General features: G+C 44.5%; 1 protein-coding gene across 2 annotated transcripts; it reads right to left on the bottom strand.

The window, feature by feature from the left end:
• Window positions 1–385: 385 nt before the first annotated feature.
• Window positions 386–7,558, bottom strand: LOC125506970 (calcium-dependent protein kinase 29-like). 2 transcript variants are annotated; one of them, XM_048671677.2, is made up of 8 exons: window positions 6,813–7,557; window positions 6,172–6,295; window positions 5,946–6,089; window positions 5,702–5,854; window positions 5,503–5,618; window positions 5,239–5,406; window positions 4,786–5,007; window positions 386–781 (listed from the first exon to the last, which is right to left on the bottom strand). In XM_048671677.2, the coding sequence occupies exons 1-8, from the start codon at window positions 7,365–7,367 to the stop codon at window positions 602–604; spliced, it is 1,662 nt and encodes a 553-aa protein (XP_048527634.1). In that variant the 5' UTR covers window positions 7,368–7,557; the 3' UTR covers window positions 386–601. The 2 variants fall into 2 exon arrangements, with proteins under 2 accessions (XP_048527634.1, XP_087381978.1); XM_087525852.1 differs by lacking the exon at window positions 386–781 and adding an exon at window positions 3,930–4,068 and having other exon boundaries at window positions 6,813–7,558.
• Between the last annotated feature and the right edge of the window lie 12,644 nt (window positions 7,559–20,202).

The raw sequence follows: 20,202 nt of genomic DNA, 5'->3' as shown, positions 1-20,202 counted from the left end.
TTTGGATGATGAAATTATGTTCAATACTTATGGGACATGTAGTGGCTCTACCTCCTAAGTCTTTCATATTGGCGGCAGATACAATACTCAGGCAATGCACTGTACTAATATAGCTTGCTTTATAATTATAAAGCCAACGTCTGCTATTCTCAAGTGATCTCAATACTTTCTTTTAAGCGTTTAAGCTATCAAGCTACCATGTAATGGAATATAAGTATCTGTTAAGTTGATTCTGAATCAATATCATATGCATGGTTTGAGTACTCAGCTCGCTTTCACTTTTTGTGCCATGGGCGCAACGGGTCATCTAGTAATAAAACAGATGACATGGTCTCGTGGAGGCAAGTACAATACAAGTATTTCTGACAATTGTTTGACACCCGCATTTGAGATAATCAGGGTTAATGACCTCCATGATCGTTTTGCATCAAAAAATGCGGTGACCTCTACATGATCAAGGAAAAGAGATACACTTATTACACACACACTTTCTCTCCCTCTCTCTCTCCGTGTGTGTGTGAGTGAGTGAGTGTATGTGTGTCTGTGTGTGCGTGTTACAAATGAGCATGCAAGTGGAGTCACACTTTTCTCAGCTAATGTCCTATTGTTCTTTCCCAGCACCACCTAGCAGGCTGCTGGGATCAAGCTTTAGAGACACGTCCTTGAACATCTTGCGGCTGAGGGTATTGAAAATTGCTCTTGAGTACTGTCGTGATGCATTCCTCCAGTCCACTCCAGCTTTCATCATTAACTCAAACTCCTCATAGCTTATCTTGCCATCCTGTAGCACACATGGGGGGTTGAGTTAGCTGATATACTTGTTGAACTAGTTGCCTAGTCATTTCTGGTTTCTGATGATTCACATGATGTTTTTGGGGGGGGGGGGTAAACTGACAAGAGTTATGACTATTCATTTAGAAGAATATAATTGTCTTGTTAATTAGAGAATACCGAGGGAAAACAAGATCCAAAGTGCACGAAGTCCCAATTAGCTATACAAAATAGTGAAACACAAGCACAAATACGCTAGCGAGCATGACCGAATTATCAATGACTGCCGACAAAGCATGATCCCCCAAAATCATACCATCGACGACCCTCCGTCGAACTTGCCATATCTAGCTTGACCAACTCGATGAGGGGGATCAAGACCCCAACAGGCTTTCCAGGAATCACAGAACACTGCACACCAGGCACCGCACCACCACCTCACAACCATCAACGCTGTGGAAAGTGAAGAGAACCAAAACTGCTATGGGAGGAGCAGAGACGAGTCACCGTGACTCTGGCAGCGGAGAGAGAGAGAGAGAGAGCACCTGTAGGACCATGTCTTGCATGAAACCTTCGACCCTCTCAAGACAATGGCAACCTAATGCTGCAAATCGACATTCACCATGCTGCCATGCCCAACGAAGCCACCCGACACCTCCTTCCATACCACCATCCCAACATCTAGCACTTACAAGAGGCTAGAATGCCACACGACATGACTGTGATGTAGCTCAAGGTGCACCGAGCGACTAAGGGGGTGTTTGGTTTGAGGGCAAGGCTAGGTTCGATGAGGATATCGCACCACCTGGTTAGGGATAGCCATGTTATTTTGATTAGTAGGGTGGGACTTGATACATTGGATAAGCACTTTTTATTGTTTGGTTGGAAGGACGAGAATTGGATAGGTTGTTCTAATGACCTCTTCAGTATGAGATGGTGAGATTACCCATACACATGCATTTTTAGCTCTTTTTTTGAAATCTCATTATACCCTATTCTTGTACTGTAATCAGTTTTGAGACCATCCTAACTAGCATAAAAATAATTGTTTTTATATTAAACATCAAAACAATAACAATAGTTGTACTATATGAGCTGGTTTGAAATACAAAATTGGTGCCACAAATAACTTAATCGGACCACCCACTTCCCTCCCTAAACATTTGGGCGGACAATCCAGATAGAAAATCTCCATGCAACTGGACTCCCCAAAACCAGCTCCGTCCAAGTTGTGTATCAACCCTCATACCCGTCCCATATGTTGTGCGGATATGGGGATGCTCAGACACAGTGACCACATCGGTCTAACGGGTGGGACCCCTGTGAAACCCATCGGTCTGCTAGCTTCCTGCTCTGATTTTGTGAGAACACATTCATGACGCTACTCTTGCTCATAACCCGAGGTACCAAAGTCTTCTATTTAAGCTGGCCAATGAGGGAAACCCTAGATGCCCCTATTTTCCTCAACTCATTTCTGTTCGCGCAACCAGCACTCGCTCCATCTGCTTCCCCTTCCACTCGGACCTCCCTATGGCCAAGATCGACTGAAAATAACCTACTACAAGCTGGTCACACCTTGAGCGCCGCCCAGATGTGCGGCACCAAAGAGTGTCGTCCGAGGAGGCACGTCGTGCCACTCAAATTATGGTGGGGCAGGAGGAGGTACCAAAGGGGGGTGTATCAAAAGACATGGAGGAGGAGGCAGATGAGGCACCGGGAATGGAGGTTCAGCTCGAGGGATTTGGCATGGAGGATTAGGAGGTGAAGTTCCAACACACCCAAGCCATGGAGGTGGCACTACAGTTCAGGGCTGAGCAAAACCGCCATCCTTGACTAGATGTAGTTCGAGTAAGAGGTCGAGGCAAACCGCCATCGTATCCACATGGCCGACTTGTGGCAGGGGCAGCTCTTCACGGACCTCGACGATGAGGAAGAGGGCACTAGAGCTTTGTTGCGCCGCCAATGACCACGAGGCAGTTCCGACATCGCCGATGATGACGAGTAAATTAGGGTAGTTTCTTTGTCTTTAGCTTGTCTGCTTCATCTAACATGTACCACATATGATAAAATGAACATTGGATGGTTAGTATGGGGTTTGCAAATAGGGGTAGTGATTAGGATGACGAAAAAACCAGGGGCAGACCAGAGCTTCCCGCGAGTGCATTCACAGACATTTAGGGGGTTAGTAGATACTCGGATTTGTCATGTCTGGTCATCGATGCTCTAAGTGCACCCCATGACCATCACACTATGATCTAGGCCCTGACTTTCTAGCCAAACCTGGCCTATGGGTGGCAAGGCCCGACACGTTACGTCCCAGCCATGTGAAGGCCTGGAACTACTCAACCCATGTAGGACCTTTTATAAAAGGGACGTGTACTGTCGGCCTGGCAAGCCAGCTAAAAGGGCGGGCCAGCATGACACGTCGACATTGTTGCGCCCAGGCAGCATCTACCACCACACAAGCAACGCATGCACCATTTCCCATTGGATGGGCGATGGATGTAACGAACTTACTACACAACGAGCTTTGGTGTGGTGATATGTGATCACCAGGGAAGGGTGCGTGCGGCAAACAGAGTTTACTTTGAAAGAGTTCAATTTTCTATAGTAGCAGAAGCCATGTCACTTCGTCAAGTCGTAATCCTGGCCAATAACACTAGTATAAGGAAGATCACTAGCATCTGATTGCCTATCATTGATCAACAATGAAACTTTTGGTTCAAGGCTACTCAGACACTTTAACCAAAGTGCCCATAGGAGGGCTTTGGGTAGATGCCTTCCGCCGTGCTTTTTCCGAATAAACTCAAAGACATATTCAAAAAAGGTCGAGGGTTTACGTTTTGATAGGTATTAGAGCCATAGTCCATGATATTAGAAAATGTGTCACAAAGTTTGTATCTTGTACTTTTATCCCTGTCAATCGTTCTTATAATGAGGCAACACATGTTCTGGCTAAATCGGCAGAGCATGATGTTTGGTCCTGATGGTTTGATGAGTTCCCTCATGTAATCAGGATCAATATCTGTAATGAACTATTAGCTTGCAAAATGATGTTATATTGTTAGACGAAGGGTGTAGTTTTGAATGGATAAATGGGCGCAATTGTTCATTACCTAATAAATAAATAAAACACGGTCTCTCTTCCAACCGCATGGAGCCGCCGCCGCAGTAACCCAGCATCCACCTCCCATTCGACAAGACCAATGGTGCCCGCAAACCCCACAATGGCATGTTTGAACCGACCGCGGGACAGGACCACGCCATCACCCAGCCGGCCCGACTTGGTCAGATTAGCTATAGTGGGAAAGGCATAGAGTCCAACTTAGCAAATTTGCTTATGTGACAATGAGTTGAGTAATATAGCTAGTTACTCATACTATGGTAACATTATATATACAAAACAAAATGAGTCCATAACCTAATAAATAAAACTTTGCATGACACCACATACAATATATTACGTAGTATTTCCCACTATAGATGTACGAGTCGTAATATAATCTAGAGTCTTTACGAGTGCAAGTTAATCCATTGTGGCTAGTCTATGGAAACAAGGGAGACCCGTTCCAGATCCACGACTTCAGTTTGCCGCCAGGCCAGTGGAGAACGTGGCCATGGAGGCAAGAGGCGCCGGGAACAACCGATCAAGCGCGGCGGCGCCGCCAAGGACGCCAGATCCGGTGCGCACGCCGTTGTATGCGGCCCATATCCCGCCGCCCAACCACCGTGGCCCGCCTCCACAGCAAGTTGTCGTGGCCAAGCGCACTACTCCGCAACTCCGCCGCTCCAGGACCACCGGCCTGTTTCCTTGCGAGCTCCGACCACGCCGTCCCCGCATCTGCCGCCGCACCGTACGTCGCCGCAGCGCACGAGAGGAGGTTGCGGCTGGTGGCTGCGGCTAGAGTTTTTGCCTCCCGTGTCGTCTTAAGGAGCGACCCGGGGCAACCCAAAGCGTCTTTTTGCGTTTTCCTGTTTCTGGAGGTGTTGATACTTGATAGTGAGCTTGCTAACCTTGTCAATGTCAACGTCGAAGATGATGTCCTCGATGGCCTTCTGGTCGCCTCTTGGGGATAGCGCTTCCTTGAGCTCTTCCATCTCGATGAACCCGCTCATGTTCTTGTCGAAGTAGTTGAACACCTTGGGGAGGTGTTCCTCGCTGCGGATTTTCTTCAGGTGAATGGAGACCGTGACAAACTCCTTGCAGTCCAAGGTGCCATTTCCATCTAAGTCTGCCTAAAGATTAAAAACTCAAAATAGTTAATCTTTGAAGTTTAGTTTACCAAATTGTAAGCTCTATGAATCATGGAGCAACTGGTGGTTATTGTTTAATAGTTCAATGATATGGTAGGGGTCACATAAGTCAGAATTCTGAAACACCAAGATAGAAAAAGAACAGCTCCCCAATGTCTGCATTCGAAAATGCTTTAGAATTATTTTGGTAAAAGTGAATGTGCAGGATCTCACAGCTTCCATGAGCATATCCACATCTGTATCATGGACATTGTTCCCTATCATTTGTAGACCTTTCCTGAGCTCCTCAATTGTCAGGTGCCCATCCTTGTTAGTGTCCAGCATGTGGAACAGTTCCGTGATTGCCTCCAGCTCTTCAGCAGGCAAGTATTCCGCCACCACCTGGCCAATAGACACATAATTCAGCATATATATGTTCATCAAAATCCATAGTCCCATAAAATAATAGTTAGGAAAAATGATTATTTGTGAGCTCACAAGCAAGGCCTTCTTCTTGAACTTGTTCATGACAGTGAATTGCTTTAGCCTTGACCTTACTGCTTCACCAAGAGGAATGTTTGGAGCAGCGGTGGAATTCTGTATCCATGGATGCTCTTCATTCTCGAAGTTGGTAAACCATTGTTAGATACATGCTGATCATCTCAGAGAAGTGGAAGGAATTGTGAGATCTACTGACCTAAAACTTGTTGAGCCGTCAATCTGGCATAAGGGTTGTTTTCAAGCATCCTGCTAACAAGATCCTTGGCGTTGTCTGACACCTTCGGCCAAGGCTCGCGCTCGAAGTCGACGCGTGATCGGATGATGGCCTGCGCAATCCCTTCGTCCGTTTCTACAAAAAAGATGAAAGCTGAACCTGATCAGTTTGTGAGCATGAACACAATTTCGGAGTTCTATATCAGATTCCAGGAGTACGAACTTACCGGCCCAGAATGGAGGGACACCACATAGCAAGATATACAATATGACGCCTGCACTCCAGATGTCGATTTCCTGTCCATAGTTTCTCTTCAGGACTTCAGGCGCCATGTAATAGGGAGATCCGACGATCTCACTGAATCTTTCACCTGAGGACCGCACATAACTAGAAAAATCATGTTTCATATTTGTGATATGTATAAATCGTATTAGAAGCTCAGAAGTTTATACCTGGCTTGAAGCACACGGAGAGTCCGAAGTCGATAACCTTGAGAGGGGAGCTCTCAGATGCATTGGCGTACAAGAAATTCTCAGGCTTAAGGTCCCGGTGCATAACACCGTTCTGGTGGCAATGCTGCAAAAAGTGTTGTGTTTCAGTCGCTAGATCGAGTGTGTACAGATTGTGCTGATTATTGGTTTCTTTGGAAAATAACGGATTCTACATTTTGCATGGCATGACAAAAAGTAGCATAATCTTATATCGAAATATGTAAGTATTGTATATTCTGAAAGATGGTGACACATTCAGAGTTGAGTCCTTAGTCATGTAGATAAACGTTTATACTATATACATCTTGAACCACATAGCCCGTAAATATTTTTAATGATATTTGTGCATTTTAAATTTTGGGATGCTAAATTCTGTTACGTGGGTAATGTTTGCAATGCCCGGAACCGTCTAAACTTATGTGTACAACGCCGTGTGCTTCAGCGTTAAATTCTCTTGACCATCTGATTCTGTCTTGACCATTTGAATCTCGCCTAAAAAAAATCTGAATCTGTCTTCATTGTGTTTCATGTACTTACAACCAGACCAGTTAATAAACAAACTAGCCAAAAACAAACGAAGAATTACACCTAGTACGACGTACCTGCACGACCTCCATGATAGTGCGCATGACAGCGGCGGCAGCACGCTCGGTGTAGTGACCGCGCACGACGATGCGGTCGAAGAGCTCGCCCCCCTCGCACACCTCCATGACCAGGTGCACGGAGTCGCCGTCCTCGAACGCCTCACGGAGCCGCACGACGTTTACATGCGAGGGCAGCGACCGCATGATGGCTACCTCGCGCCGCACGTCCTCGATGTCGACGCTGCTCCGGAGCTTCCGCTTGCTGATCGACTTGCACGCGAGCTTCTCTCCCCTTGCCGCGTCCATGCACCGTCGCGTCACCCCAAACTCGCCGCGCCCCAGCTCCTCGCCAAGCTGGTACCGCCGGAGGAGCTCCTCGGTGTTGTCGGCCGCGGCCAGGCCCTTGCCAAGCACGGTTACAGGCGGCTGGGCCGTGGCACGCGGCGTGTCAGTGACTGAGGACACCGTGGAGAGGCACCGGAGGTTGGCGCCTCCTAGGCGTCCGCCGCGTTGCCTGGGAGAGCCACCGCCACGCCGCTTGAAAGATGGCCGGGCAACACAGCAGTTGCCCATGACCGCTTGCGCGGCGTCACGAGGTACGTCGTTGGGCAGGAAAGAGTGCGTGCTAGCTTCCGGCCGGGAATGTGCACCTGGCTACGATCTATGGATGGAACGGATGAGTTGTGGCCGATCTCTCTCTTCCTCTCCCTCTAGCTAGGCAAGAAGAGGAGGAGAGAGATGGAGGGGAAATGACCCTTGGAGGTGGTTGGTTTTGAGAGAGAGGGAGTCCCACTTTTCTCCCGACTTCTTAGCCGTGGTTTTACTATTTTTGGCTTTATCATCATCTATCCTACTTATTCTAGGAGCATAAGAATTTTACGGACCTTCAATATATTATTTGACCGCCCAAAAGATGTTAGGCTCCCACGCCCACACTTGCTCGTGGCCACTATAGCACCGACGACTACCAATAGCCTCGATGGGCGCCACTCCGACGCCGCCGACCACCGCTCCCTGATGGCCTCCCCTGCCCCACCGGCGGGCGTGCCCATGAGCTTAGATTGATGGACTCTAGCCCCACCTCCTCCAGATCTGCGAGCCCCTCCGCCCCACCTCCGCCGTCCTACCCGCAAGCGCTATGCATGTAGATCCTCACGTCCCTAGCGGCCCGCTCCCCGCACCAGCTGTTGTAGGGTGAAACCCTAAGTGCTGATCTTCTTCACACTTGGAGGAGAAAAGGGAAAGAACTACAAGAACACAAAGGGGAAACACTCAAACAAACCCAAATCAAACATCCACTAGAATAACGCACATGAGATCCACAAGAATAACATGAACAATCAAGGGAAAATAGCACAAAGGTAAAGGTTCTTCTCAAATACAAATGAAATAAGGTCTTGATGATAGTCTTATCCAACCCTAGGAGAGGAGGTCTTGATATCCACTTGGGAATCTTCTCCTAGGAGGTCTTGATCTCCAAGGGGAGAGGTAGATGAGCAAAGCTCTCTCTAAATCATGCCATATGCTTTGCTAACCTAACAAATGGCTTAGGTACAAAATATATAGGTGACTCGAGGTGAGGGACCAAGAGGAGGGGCAAAAGGGGCATTTCCCGTTCAACTCACACGAGGGCCCACGCATGGGCTAAGTTGGCCCCACGGGCATGGGGGTCCCGTGTGCACTGTACACGCCCGTGCGCATGGGGTAGCCAGCGGCTAAGCGGCAGGGCTCCTATGCACTGAGTCCTGGAGGCTCATGCGCACGGGATGTCCGAAAAGCCTCTGGATGGGTCGTGCGCACAGGGTCCAGGAGGGGCAGTGCGCATGGGGTCACCTGGGTGCATCTTCTTCTTCCAATTGCTAGTCTTCGTCTTCCTTGTGTCCTTCCCATCCTTCCTCTTGGCGAGGCTCCTTAGCTCCTTGGTGGGGGTCTTCCTCATGCCTAATGACACACAAAGTTCCATGGTGTGGTAGAAGCCAATTCCCATCCATATTCGTGTCAAGCTAAAAAAGGAGTGAGTTCACCTCACTTTCTATAGCACGTGCACGAGCTCTTGTTATGAGTCCACCTGGTGTATGATGACTTGGTGTGGTGTCCATGGGATGACCGAAGGATCCTCCGCATCATCTCCCCCCTTGGGGAAGATCCGCGCTCGGATCGATAGCATCATCACCATGTAAAGGAGATAGGTCCTAGATGTTGAAGATGTCGCTCACATTGTACTTGTCGCGTGGGGTCGACCTTGTAGGTGTTGTCGTTGTAGCGTGCTAGCACCTAGAAGCTTGGACTTAAACTCGGTGGGGGAAGTGGTCATTGCGTAGTGTAGCCACACAAGATTTCCGAGGATGAATACCATGGGGTGCTTGTTGGTGTTGAGCTTGGTGGCGAGGCGTTGTACTTGGCGTTCGGTCGTGTGCCTTGTATCTTCATGCACCTTCTTGAGGTAAGTTGCTCCTATATGCTCGCGTCCACGTTTGCTCCCTCTTGTTGTGGTAGCGGGAGGATGTCCAATGGCAACAATAGGTTGAAGCCATAGACCACATCGAAGGGGGATGTGCTGGTTGTAGAGTGTCATACTCGATTGTTGGTGTACTCGACTATGGCAGGCATTCTTCCGACCGCTTGATATTTTCTTGGTCAACACGTGGAGGAGTGTGGATAGTGTTCGGTTGGTGACCTCCGTTTGGCTGTTGGTTTTCTTGGTCAACACGTGGTGAAGAGTAGCTTGATTCTAAGTTTGGCGCAAAGTGTCTTCCAAAAGTAGGTTAGTAACTTGACACCGCGGTCCGATACAATTGTCTTGGGAACTCCATGCAATCACAAGATTTCCTACAAAAGAGATAGGCAACATGTGAAGCACCGTCCCTCTTGTTGCATGGAATAATATGTACCATATTAGGGAAACGGTTCACAATGACAAATATCGAATCTTTGCCGTTTTGAGTTCTAGGCAAGCCAAGCACAAAATCCATACTAATGTCTTCCCATGGGTGATATGGTATAGGAAGTGGCATATGTAGACCATGAGATTGAGCTTGAGACTTAGCTTTGTGACATGTGGAGCACCAGTTGATGTATGCGCGACGTCAAGAAACATCTTTGGCCAGTAGTATTTGTTGGAGAGCATCATAAAGGGCTTGTTGTGGTGGAAGTGTCTGATATGTCTTCAACGTATCTATAATTTATGAAGTATTCATGCCATTTTTACAACAATTTTATATAGTTCTGGTGCACTTTTATATGATTTTCATGAACTAACGTATTAACCTAGTGCCAAGTGCTAGTTGCTATTTTCTTGCATGTTTTTGGTATTCCAAAAAATCCATGTCAAATGAAATCCAAATGCCACAAAAATTACGGAGATTTTTTATGGACAAGAACAGACCCACGAAGCTTTGGAGAAGGACCAGAAGGTGTCTAGGGGGCACAAGCCTGGGTGGTGCCTCCCTTGGGCGCCTCAAACTCCTCCCGGCGTGATTCCAACGCTGCAAAATCCTACAAATTGATAAACCTCCAAAAAGAAACCTACATGAGATTTTCCACCGCCGTAAGCCTCAGTTCTAAAGAGATCTCATCCGGAGCTCCATTCCGGTACCCTGCTGGAGAGGGGAATCAGAACAGCGTTCTGATGGAGTTTTCAGCACTTTGAAGCCTCTATGATGGCATACAAGGAACATGGACGAAATATACAAGAAGCCCCTTTATAAATTTCATCCATAGCTTATTTTAGGTGCGGCGTCACCTTAGTTTTGGGCCTGGCCCACATAATTTTGAAATACTACTCCATAGGTTGGTTTTAGAGTCTGTATTGAAGGGGAAATGATTTAGGATGTGTTATAGTCCCACCTTGCCAAGGGAGGACAAAATCTCCTCTTTTTCCCCAATAAATACAACCCTTAAGGCACCATTTAGACTTCAGTTTTGTTTAGATTAAAAGTTCGACATAGCTGCAAGTTTGCGTCCTTCGTTTGTTTACGACCAGACCAAGATGTCATAGAACCTCTTCCATTAATAATGCTTTCCTCTTATATTCGCAATATTCAGATTGCAATTTCAGTTTCTTGCTTGTTCTTCGTTTGCATGTAGGAAATAGACCCTCATGGTCAGGTTGATCATGCTCTGGTGTGGTCAATAACCTCTCGGAGTTGGTTTCGCGATTACTAAGGCGCGACGTCCTCGCACGTTTGTAGTCAGATCGTGAAAGTCAATTCCACCAAAAACGATAGCCACCATCTCATAAAAAGACGTGATACCTTCACCTCTATCACTCTCTATCTTTGTTGTGATGAATTGAGTCTTACCATTGAGGTTTCATTATTATTGAATTGAATATTTTGGATTTGAGATCAATTGATGTATCTGTTTCATGTGGATACTCGTGGTGACAATAAGGTATTTTATTATGTCACTTGATATATGTTTGGGCAATCAACTTGCGTATCCCCATGGTGACATTGGGGCAATCTAGGCACATAGGTTGATACATGTTTTCATCCTACTTCATCCGATAAAACTTTGGGAGTAATCTTTGAAGTTCTTTGTGTTGAATTGAATATTATGAATCTGAAATTGTTTGATCCATATCAAATAATGAACTCACGGATACTTGTGGTGAAATTGGAGTATCTAGGTGACATTAGAGTCGATTGATGTGTATCATATTGTGTTATTGCTGTAAGATCTCTAGGGTTGTTTGTGACACCTATAGGGATGGCTCAATATATTGATTGGAAAGATAACTTTCAGGTGGTTTGCTACCTACAAAAATTTCATCTTATGTTCTCCGGTATTAATAATAACTTTGGAGTGATTCTTTGTCGCATGTTGAGGGATTGTTATATGATTCAATTATGTTATCAATGTTGAGATACTGCACTAGTGAAAGTATGATCGCTACAATTTATTCGTCATGTGTAATAACCAATTGCCTATTTTATGAGGAAGATAAATATAAGTACAACAACATAGCGACAGCGTTTGAATCACATCAAATTAATACTAACATGTATGTACATGAACAAATTGTACAACATAGAACTGATCCATCAATTAAAATAGCACTGTCATCAGTTCAATCCAGGATATTATAACATAGAACTGATGCCATCAATTAAAATAGCACTCACATAGAACTATGAAAGTTCCTTAATCACATCCAGAATACACAATGATAGTGTCTGAATCACATCTAATATAACTATAAGTGCATCAAGTGCCCCTTAGTGGTTTTGGTGTATTGAAGACAAATAGGATGAGGGACTAATGTGTTTGTGACTATCCACAGTAGTTATAGTCCCTGATGATTTGGTTTAACCGACGGAACATGACCCCTAAAGATGTATTTCTTCAATTGAAGAAACTGGTACGGCCTTTCAAGAAATTGATGTGAAGAGTTCGAATCTTGAAGGGGGTTTAGGAAAAACAATACTGTTAAAGGGGGTTTAGGTGAAACATATTTCATATTTCCAATGTGATGCTCAAACCTGTACACACACTTGCCACTTCGATGAAGTCATTGGAAACCTCCGGAACAACTAATGAATTTGCTAGCGATAGTGATGCAATTCATTTGGTCGCTGATGAATTTGGTCAGGCTGAGGAGTTAGGATTTTGCCAGTGTGATCTGCCTATTGTGAGGCATTTCATTGCCCCTTTTGAAATTGAGAGTACAATTTTCCCGACCATTGCTGCGCCGCGTGCTAACTGTCGAGTGGATCCTTATCGTGACAACACGCATGTCTGAAGGAGCATTTATGACATTTCATGTCGCATTTCCCCTGGCTATAAATAGCCATCCCCTGCAACCACTTGTTGGTTGGATGCTCTAGAGAGAACTTGACACTAGTCATTTGAGAGCAACCCTTCCTCTGACGAATTTGAGAGAAACCAAAGTGAGGAAAACCCCAACCAGAACCAAGTTGATTGAGCATCACTGAAGAGTTTGATCTATGTGATCCGATGCTTGTTACCTTTGAAGACGTCATTCTTATAGATGGTTAGGCGTCATGTTCTGAGCACCCAAGAGTAATTGTGGTGTTCTAGTGAACAAGTTTGTGATGGTTTTGAAAGTCTAGCTTGAAGACTAACCATGAGTGATTGGGTGACGCTTGTTGTGACCTAAGCTCAAGAGAATACAGTAAAGACAAAGTGTCTCCAGAGTTCAACTCAATTGCCTAAACCAAATGTACAGTTGATATAGCAACTTGAACTAGTCTACAAATTTTTGATGTCTTCATTGAGCCTACCTGGTTTCAAATTCCTCACCCCTTTATCTTTTAGTTATCCCGCTGCTGAAGAAAATGTGATCTACCTTCTGAATAATTTGAACTGAAGACTTTCATCATGCTATTTTTCATTTCTTCAGTTCATCTCCCTTATTCTTGAATGCTTGTATAATTGCATGTTCTTCACTTGTATGTATCCTATTTGCATGCTCTCCAATTCTGTGATGGCTTAATTTCGTTCACTTTCTATTTCTTCATGCTAATATTCATCAAATTCATTAGAGTTTGACGAATTTCTAAATATCTCCCATTCATCCCCTCTGGGAGTAAACCTGCGCTTTCAATTGGTATCACAACAAGGTACTCCCTTGTTCCGTGTGATTTTGGTTTAACCATCTAGAGTTTTAGTTATGTCGACCGCAGGTATGATCAAAGTCTCTGCCGTGTGCCCCATCTTCGATGACATAGGCTATTGACAATGACCTTTGGTTCGTCGTCAAGAATGGCATGCCTACTGTTGCTCCTAACATCAATGCCACTTACCTAAAGAGATTCAAGCAAATCGACTCGCAAGCGAAGAATATCATATGTGGACATCTCAACAAAGGCCAATATGGCAGAGTGAGTGCACTAGAAGCTTCAAAGCTTATTTGGGATAGACTTTACAAGGTCAACGAAGGATTTTCTACTCAACGTCACTCAAGAATCTATGTTCTATGCAATCTCTTCAACCACTTCAGGAGGCTCGACAATTAAAATGTTCAGCCAACCTTTATCGCCTCACTGATATCTCTAATGAGCTTCAGGCCCTTGGTGCAGCTAACATCATAGACCACTAGGTGGTGAAGAAGTTATTGGGATCCCTTGATATTTCCTTCGACACCTTGGCCCTGATGATTCAAGAGCGTCCTGATTACTAGTGACTTGATCTGACTGATATTCTTGAGAGGCTCAGTACTCATGAATTTCAGCATGCTAAGAAGAGAGATATGTATGGTCCCAGCTATGGACGATCCCGCACTCTGTAAGCAAAAGAGAAAGCCAAGGCCATTTCTTCATCTGAAGAAGAAGAATCTAACTATAGTTCTGACAGTGCTGAAGAAATTGGCAAAGAACTGGCAGTGCTTGTGAGGAAGTTCTAGAAGTTTTCCAAGAAGAATTGCTTTGGAAAGTCTTCAAAGTATGACTTGAAGAACACTGGAGAAGCGTGTGCTCCAGACTACAACAAGAGAACTTGTCACAGATGCAAGAAGCCAAGCCACTACATCACCGATTGCCCTCTCTGGAAAAAGGGCTCAAAGAAGAAGACGATTAAAGATGATGACTCTGATGACAAAAGAAAAAATCGTTGAAATCTTCATCACGCAAGAAAAGTAGTTCCCACGGAGCTCGTGCAATCATTGGGAAGGAAATGAATTCTGAGGAAGAATCTGGTCATGAGGAATCTAAGTAGGAGTCAGACTCTGGTGTGGCGAGTCTTGCCCTCGCTACTGAGTTCGTTAGCAAGTCCATCTTCAACCCCGAGGAAAATGGTGACTCCACCAACAATGAGGACTGTGCTGATGACTATGCTGCCACCTATTGCTTCATGACAAGAGGTGCAAAGGTAACCTCGTGAGAAGCTTACTTAAGTACTTCCAGCGATGACAACTCTGAGTGTGAAGCTAAACAGTAGAAGAAACTTGCTAAGTTTGCAACTGAATAACAAACTACCATGGAAAAATGCCAAAACTACTAGACAAAAGCGATGATCTATTAGATGAGGAAATGGATCATAGTCAAACCTTGTCTGAAGAACTTTGACATCTTCAGTCAAAGCGTGATGAATTTGCAAGTCGTCATGTATCCCTCTCAGCCGAACACGACAAGTTGTCTTATGAATTTCTACAAGGGAAGCAAGATCTCGAGAAACTGAGAGCGTCTCAAGATGATCATCAAAAGGAGAACGATTCATTGCTTGCTCAATAGATCAATACCGCTTAGGAAGAAGTTGTTGCACCATGCTTAAAATGCCTAGAACGTGAAAATGCAAATTCTTTAGCTAAATGTTCAAATGCTTCAGTTACTGTAATATCTTCAACTATCTCTGTGGTATCGACCCTGTCAACTGAGGAGACCACAAGTGTTACTGACGAAAATGCATGGTTGAAGGAATTGTATGTCACAGGCATGTATAAAAGCCTCAAAGGGCACAAAACTCCCTCTGATGTGCTCAAGAAGAACATTCTGAACAGGAACCCTAGGAAAGAGGGTATTATTTTGAGAGAAAGCTCAATGCTGATGGATCATATTGGAAACCTGAGCAGTATCCCAAAACCACATGGGTTGCTGCAAAAGGACCTCCAGTTGATCCATCCACATTATCTTGTTACAACTGTGATACTTCATGTTCTTCAGATGAGTCATTTGACTCAAACTATAAGTTGTTCAAAAAACAGAATGGTGAAGTATTTGCCAGATTTATTGGTACTAACTACAGGAATGGTTCCCAGTGAAGAAAATATGGGTGCCCAAAAGCCTTATTCAAAATCTTGAGGTGAATGTCATCATGACACCACCAATGAAGAAGAAGCATCCTAGGTGTTGGGGATATAACTAGTGAGTACTATAACCCTCCTGTGAATGGTCGCAGACCTACTTATGGTTGTGCTAATGCATCTGTTTCGCAGGGAAACAAACAACAATCTGATGAATATGTACATTATTCTTCGAACCACTATGTTCACAAATCTTTGAAGAATTTCTCTGCATATTCATTTGAGTACAATAACCCTCCAGTGAAGATAAATGCATATTCTTCAATGACTAAATTCTCTATCAATGCTCTTTGATACATTGCTACTCAGCCACCCATTCAGATGTGGGTGGTTAAGAAGAAGAACTAATCTCTTCTGCAGGGTTAGGTCTTCAGATAACGATAAATGTCTGATGAATTTGTTGAAGACCCAACAAGTGCTTGTTGGGATGCAAGCTAAACATGATGAAATGAAGTGTTCACCCCTTATGCTGCTTACATTACTGTCTACTGACGAAATTCACTGACGATATTGAGCATCATACTCTGCACTTTAAAGTGTATGAATTTGTAAGTCGGACTAATACTTCTATAGGATGATACACCCAAAGCTAATGAATGGGTCCTGGATAGTGGCTGCAGGAATCACATGACTGGTGATAGGAATCTCCTCACCGATGCTCACCTCACACCGTCTCATCTGAAAAATATCACCTACGCTGACAAAGGCAAAAGCAAGGTATTGGGTCTAGGTAAGGTTGCTATCTCAGAGGATCGACACATGGAAAAGGTAATGCCTATCGAATCCCTTGGATACAACCCCATGTCTGTCTCAATGTTTGTGATCTTGGTATGATTGTCATCTTTCGCAGATATAGATGCATTGTATTAAACTCTGAAAAATCCAAAGTCTTCAAAGGCTTTAGGAGAGGTGATTTGTATATTGTAGATTTCTCTCTAGGTCCTCAGCCTGCCAGATGTCCCTTGACAAAAGCTTCAGAATGCTGGCTATGGCATCGATGACTTGGACATGGTGGCATGAGGAATTTGAGCACTCTCATGAAGAAGAAACAGTCATTGGCATCGAGGGTGTCAAATTCGTCAAGGATCATCTATGTGGTGCTTGTGAGTCTGGGAAGATGACTAGAGCAAGGCACTAAATGAAGACAATCATGACCACTACTCGTACCTTTGAATTTACTTCACATGGATCTATTTGGTCCTACTCATTATGCCACAGTAACCAATGCAACATCACTCTAAGGTTTCGTCATAGTTGGAAGACTATTCTTGTTACACCTAGATGCATATCATTACCTTCAAGACTGAAGTGCGGGATGTCTTCAGACGATTCTCCAATCGGGCCATGACGAATTATGGTCTCAAGATCAAGCACATCAGAAGCGACAACAACATCGAGTTTAAGAACACAGGCCTCGATAACTATCTTGATAAACTTGGTATCACTCATGAGCTCTTTGCTCCCTATACGCTTCAGCAGAATGGATTCATGGACCACAAGAATCAGACACTCATCGAGATGGCTCGCACTATGCTTGATGAATACAAGACTCCTTGTTGATGAAGGCCTGAAGCAATTGATACTGCTTGTCACATCATCAACTGAGTATATCTTCACAAATTCCTCAAGAAGACCTCATATGAGCTCCTCAATGACAAGAAACCCAATGTGAGCTATTTCAAAGTCTTCGATTCTAAATGTTGGATTAGAGATCCTCATCGCATTTCAAAATTTGCACCGAAAGCACATGAGGGTTTTATGCTTGGTTATGGTAAGGACGCGCACACCTATAGAGTCTTCAACACCTACCACAACAAAGTTGTTGAAACTGTAGATGTGCGGTTCAATGTAACTACTAGCTCGCAAAGAGAGCACCTGCCTCCTGTGCTAGATGAAATGCCTCCTGAGGAATCTATCAAGCTGATGGGCACCGGTGAGATTGTGCCTAGTGAAGAAATAGCTATTGAAGAAATGATAGTTCCTTGTCATGAAGAAACTACTGATCCTGAGGAAAATGGCACTGAGGAAAATTCTCAACAACAACAAGGCCCTTGTCCCGCTCATCCTTGAGTGGCGAATGAAGAATAGATTGAGAAAATCCTCGACAACATAAACGCACCAGGTACCCTCACTTGCTCAAAAGCTTCACATTTAGCTAACTTTTGTTGGCACTATGCCTTCGTCTCTATCTCAGAGCCCACCAAAGTTGATGAAGCATTTCTGGAGCCTGAATGAATTCAGGCCATGCAAGATGAATTGCATCAATTCGAGCTCAACAATGTGTGCGAGCTTGTCATGCGTCCCGATCCATGCAAGTACAATATCATCGACACCAAGTGGATCTACCACAACAAGCAAGACAAAAATGGCCAAGTGGTGAGGAATAAGGCTCGCCTTGTTGCATAGGGCTACACACAGGTTGAGGGCATTGGTTTCGATGAAACATTGGTGAAAGCACAAGTGCTCCTTGGGTGATTCTAGCAATTAATGCCAACATATGTCTTGTTGGACTAATAGTTTTATCTAGTATGTTTCGGATAAGTTCAACAATGGCGTGGCATGGACAAGAGGATGTGTGGAACCCCTTTAAAATGCTAAGGGCAAATATTGGCAAAATATCAAGACTCTTCATCTTTATTTTAGTGATCTAATATCACATTGAGTCCATAGGAAAGCTAATACTATTAAGGCCGTGTTTGTTTGGGCTTTTGCTTCTGCTTTTGCAACCTTTTCATTTCGGCCAAAAAGCCATAAAAGCTCCTAAATAGGTGCTTTTAGAGCTTTTATGGCTTTTGGAGCCCAAATAGGTTATATTGATTCATCAAAAGACAAAAAAGCTCCAAAAGCACCTACTTAGGAGCTTTTATAGCTTTTTGGCCAAAGTGGAAAAGATGTAAAAGCAGAAGCAAAAGCCCAAACAAACAGGGCCTAAAAGGGGATGAGGTGTTGCTTAATGGCTTGCTTGCTCAAATGCTTAGTGATATTGCTCCAAAACCCTCGTCCACTTTATCCATCCAAATATGTCAAAACCATAAACTCCAACTCGGCCCCACCGATTCTTTCTACCCAGAGCCACCGAGTTCATATGACATAGCCACTGCCAGAAACCCTAACAGTTCGATCTCATCGATACGGGTCTCGGTCTCACTGAGATGGCCTTTGTGACTTGTTGCATTTATTTCGGTCTCACCGAGTTATGCAATCAGTGTCACCGAGTTGTCTTGACAGATTCTCTGTTGCCTTATTGCTTCACTTCAGTCTCACCGAGTTGATGCAATCGGCGCCACCGAGATGATGTTTTCCCTAAGCCCTAGCATGTTGGTCCCACCGAGTTGTTCTAGTCGGTCCCACCGAGATTCCTAATGTTCACATTTTTAAATGATCGGTGCCACCGAGTTTAACCATGTCCCACCGAGATGAGTCAAATGTGTGTAACGGTTGGATTTTGTGTGGAGGCTATATACACCCCTCCACCCCCTTCTCCATTTGTGAGAGAGCCATCAGAACATGCCCAGAATTCCATCGTACATTTTCTGAGAGAGAACCACCTATTCATGTGTTGATATCAAGACATTCCAATCCTACCACAAGAATCTTGATTTCTAACCTTCCCAAAGTTGCTTTCGACTCAAATCATCTTTCCACCATAGCCAAATCTGAGGGAGAGTTGAGTGTTGGGGAGACTATCATTTGAAGCACAAGAGCAAGGAGTTCATCATCAACACATCATTTGTTGCCTTTTGGAGAGTGGTGTCTCCTAGATTGGTTAGGTGTCGCTTGGGAGCCTCTGTCAAGATGTGGAGTTGAACCAAGAAGTTTGTAAGGGCAAGGAGGTCGCCTACTTCGTGAAGATCTACCCGAGTGAGGCAAGTCCTTCGTGGGCGATGGCCATGGTGGGATAGACAAGGTTGCTTCTTTATGCACCCTTCGTGGGTGGAGCCCTCCATGGACTCACAAAGCCGTTACCCTTCATGGGTTGAAGTCTTCGTCAACACGGATGAACGATAGCACCACCTATCGGAACCATGCTAAAAATCGTCGTGTCTACACTGTGTTTGCAAACTCCAATCCCATCCCTTTACTTTCTTGCAACTTGCATGGTTCATTCTTTCTGCTGCATATACTCTTGTCATGCTTGCTTGAAATGTATTGTGAATGCTTTAACTTGTGTTAAAACTCAACCTTGACTTGAAGAATTTAAAAAACAACCACTTTTGCTTGTTAAGGGTCTAATCACCCGCCTCTAGACCCCTATTCTCAATCCTCTCAATTGGTATAAGGGCATTGGTCTCCATTGCTTTGGTTTAATCACCATTGGAGGAAGATGGATGAGTCTACGATCGGGAGTATTAGACGTAGAGTGCCTATGCTTGATGGGGAGTTCTATAGTTCTTGGAAGAATGAGATGCTTGAGATTTTCAATGAATATGATTTGAACAAGTATATTACTAGCCCTTATGTGCCTCCTATTGAACCTTTGCATCCTACCCCCGACGAGTATCTTGACATGGTTCACAATCTTAGAACTATTTATCTTATCATTAGAGGTTTGCCTCGAATTTGCTTGTGTGCTTGCCTTCTTTTGAATGCGCATATACTATATAGAAATATCTTGAGGAACACTTTTTGAATTATTCCTTGAAAAAT

This window comes from Triticum urartu, chromosome 5A (assembly GCF_056163025.1).
Source record: "Triticum urartu cultivar PI428250 chromosome 5A, HENAU_Tu73, whole genome shotgun sequence".
NCBI lineage: Eukaryota > Viridiplantae > Streptophyta > Magnoliopsida > Poales > Poaceae > Triticum > Triticum urartu.
The sequence above is the reverse complement of the archived record's forward strand: the minus strand, read 5'-3'. Positions and strand labels throughout refer to the sequence as shown.

What these genes read in the sequence shown, in the direction of transcription:
- LOC125506970 (XM_048671677.2), bottom strand. Translation starts at nt 7,367, where the DNA reads ATGGGCAACTGCTGTGTTGCCCGGCCATCTTTCAAGCGGCGTGGCGGT. An exon ending in TCAAGAAGAAGGCCTTGCTT is followed by an intron (nt 5,407 to 5,502) that starts GTGAGCTCACAA and finishes TCTATTGGCCAG; the next exon opens with GTGGTGGCGGAATACTTGCC. An exon ending in TCGACGTTGACATTGACAAG is followed by an intron (nt 782 to 4,785) that starts GTTAGCAAGCTC and finishes TGTGTGCTACAG; the next exon opens with GATGGCAAGATAAGCTATGA.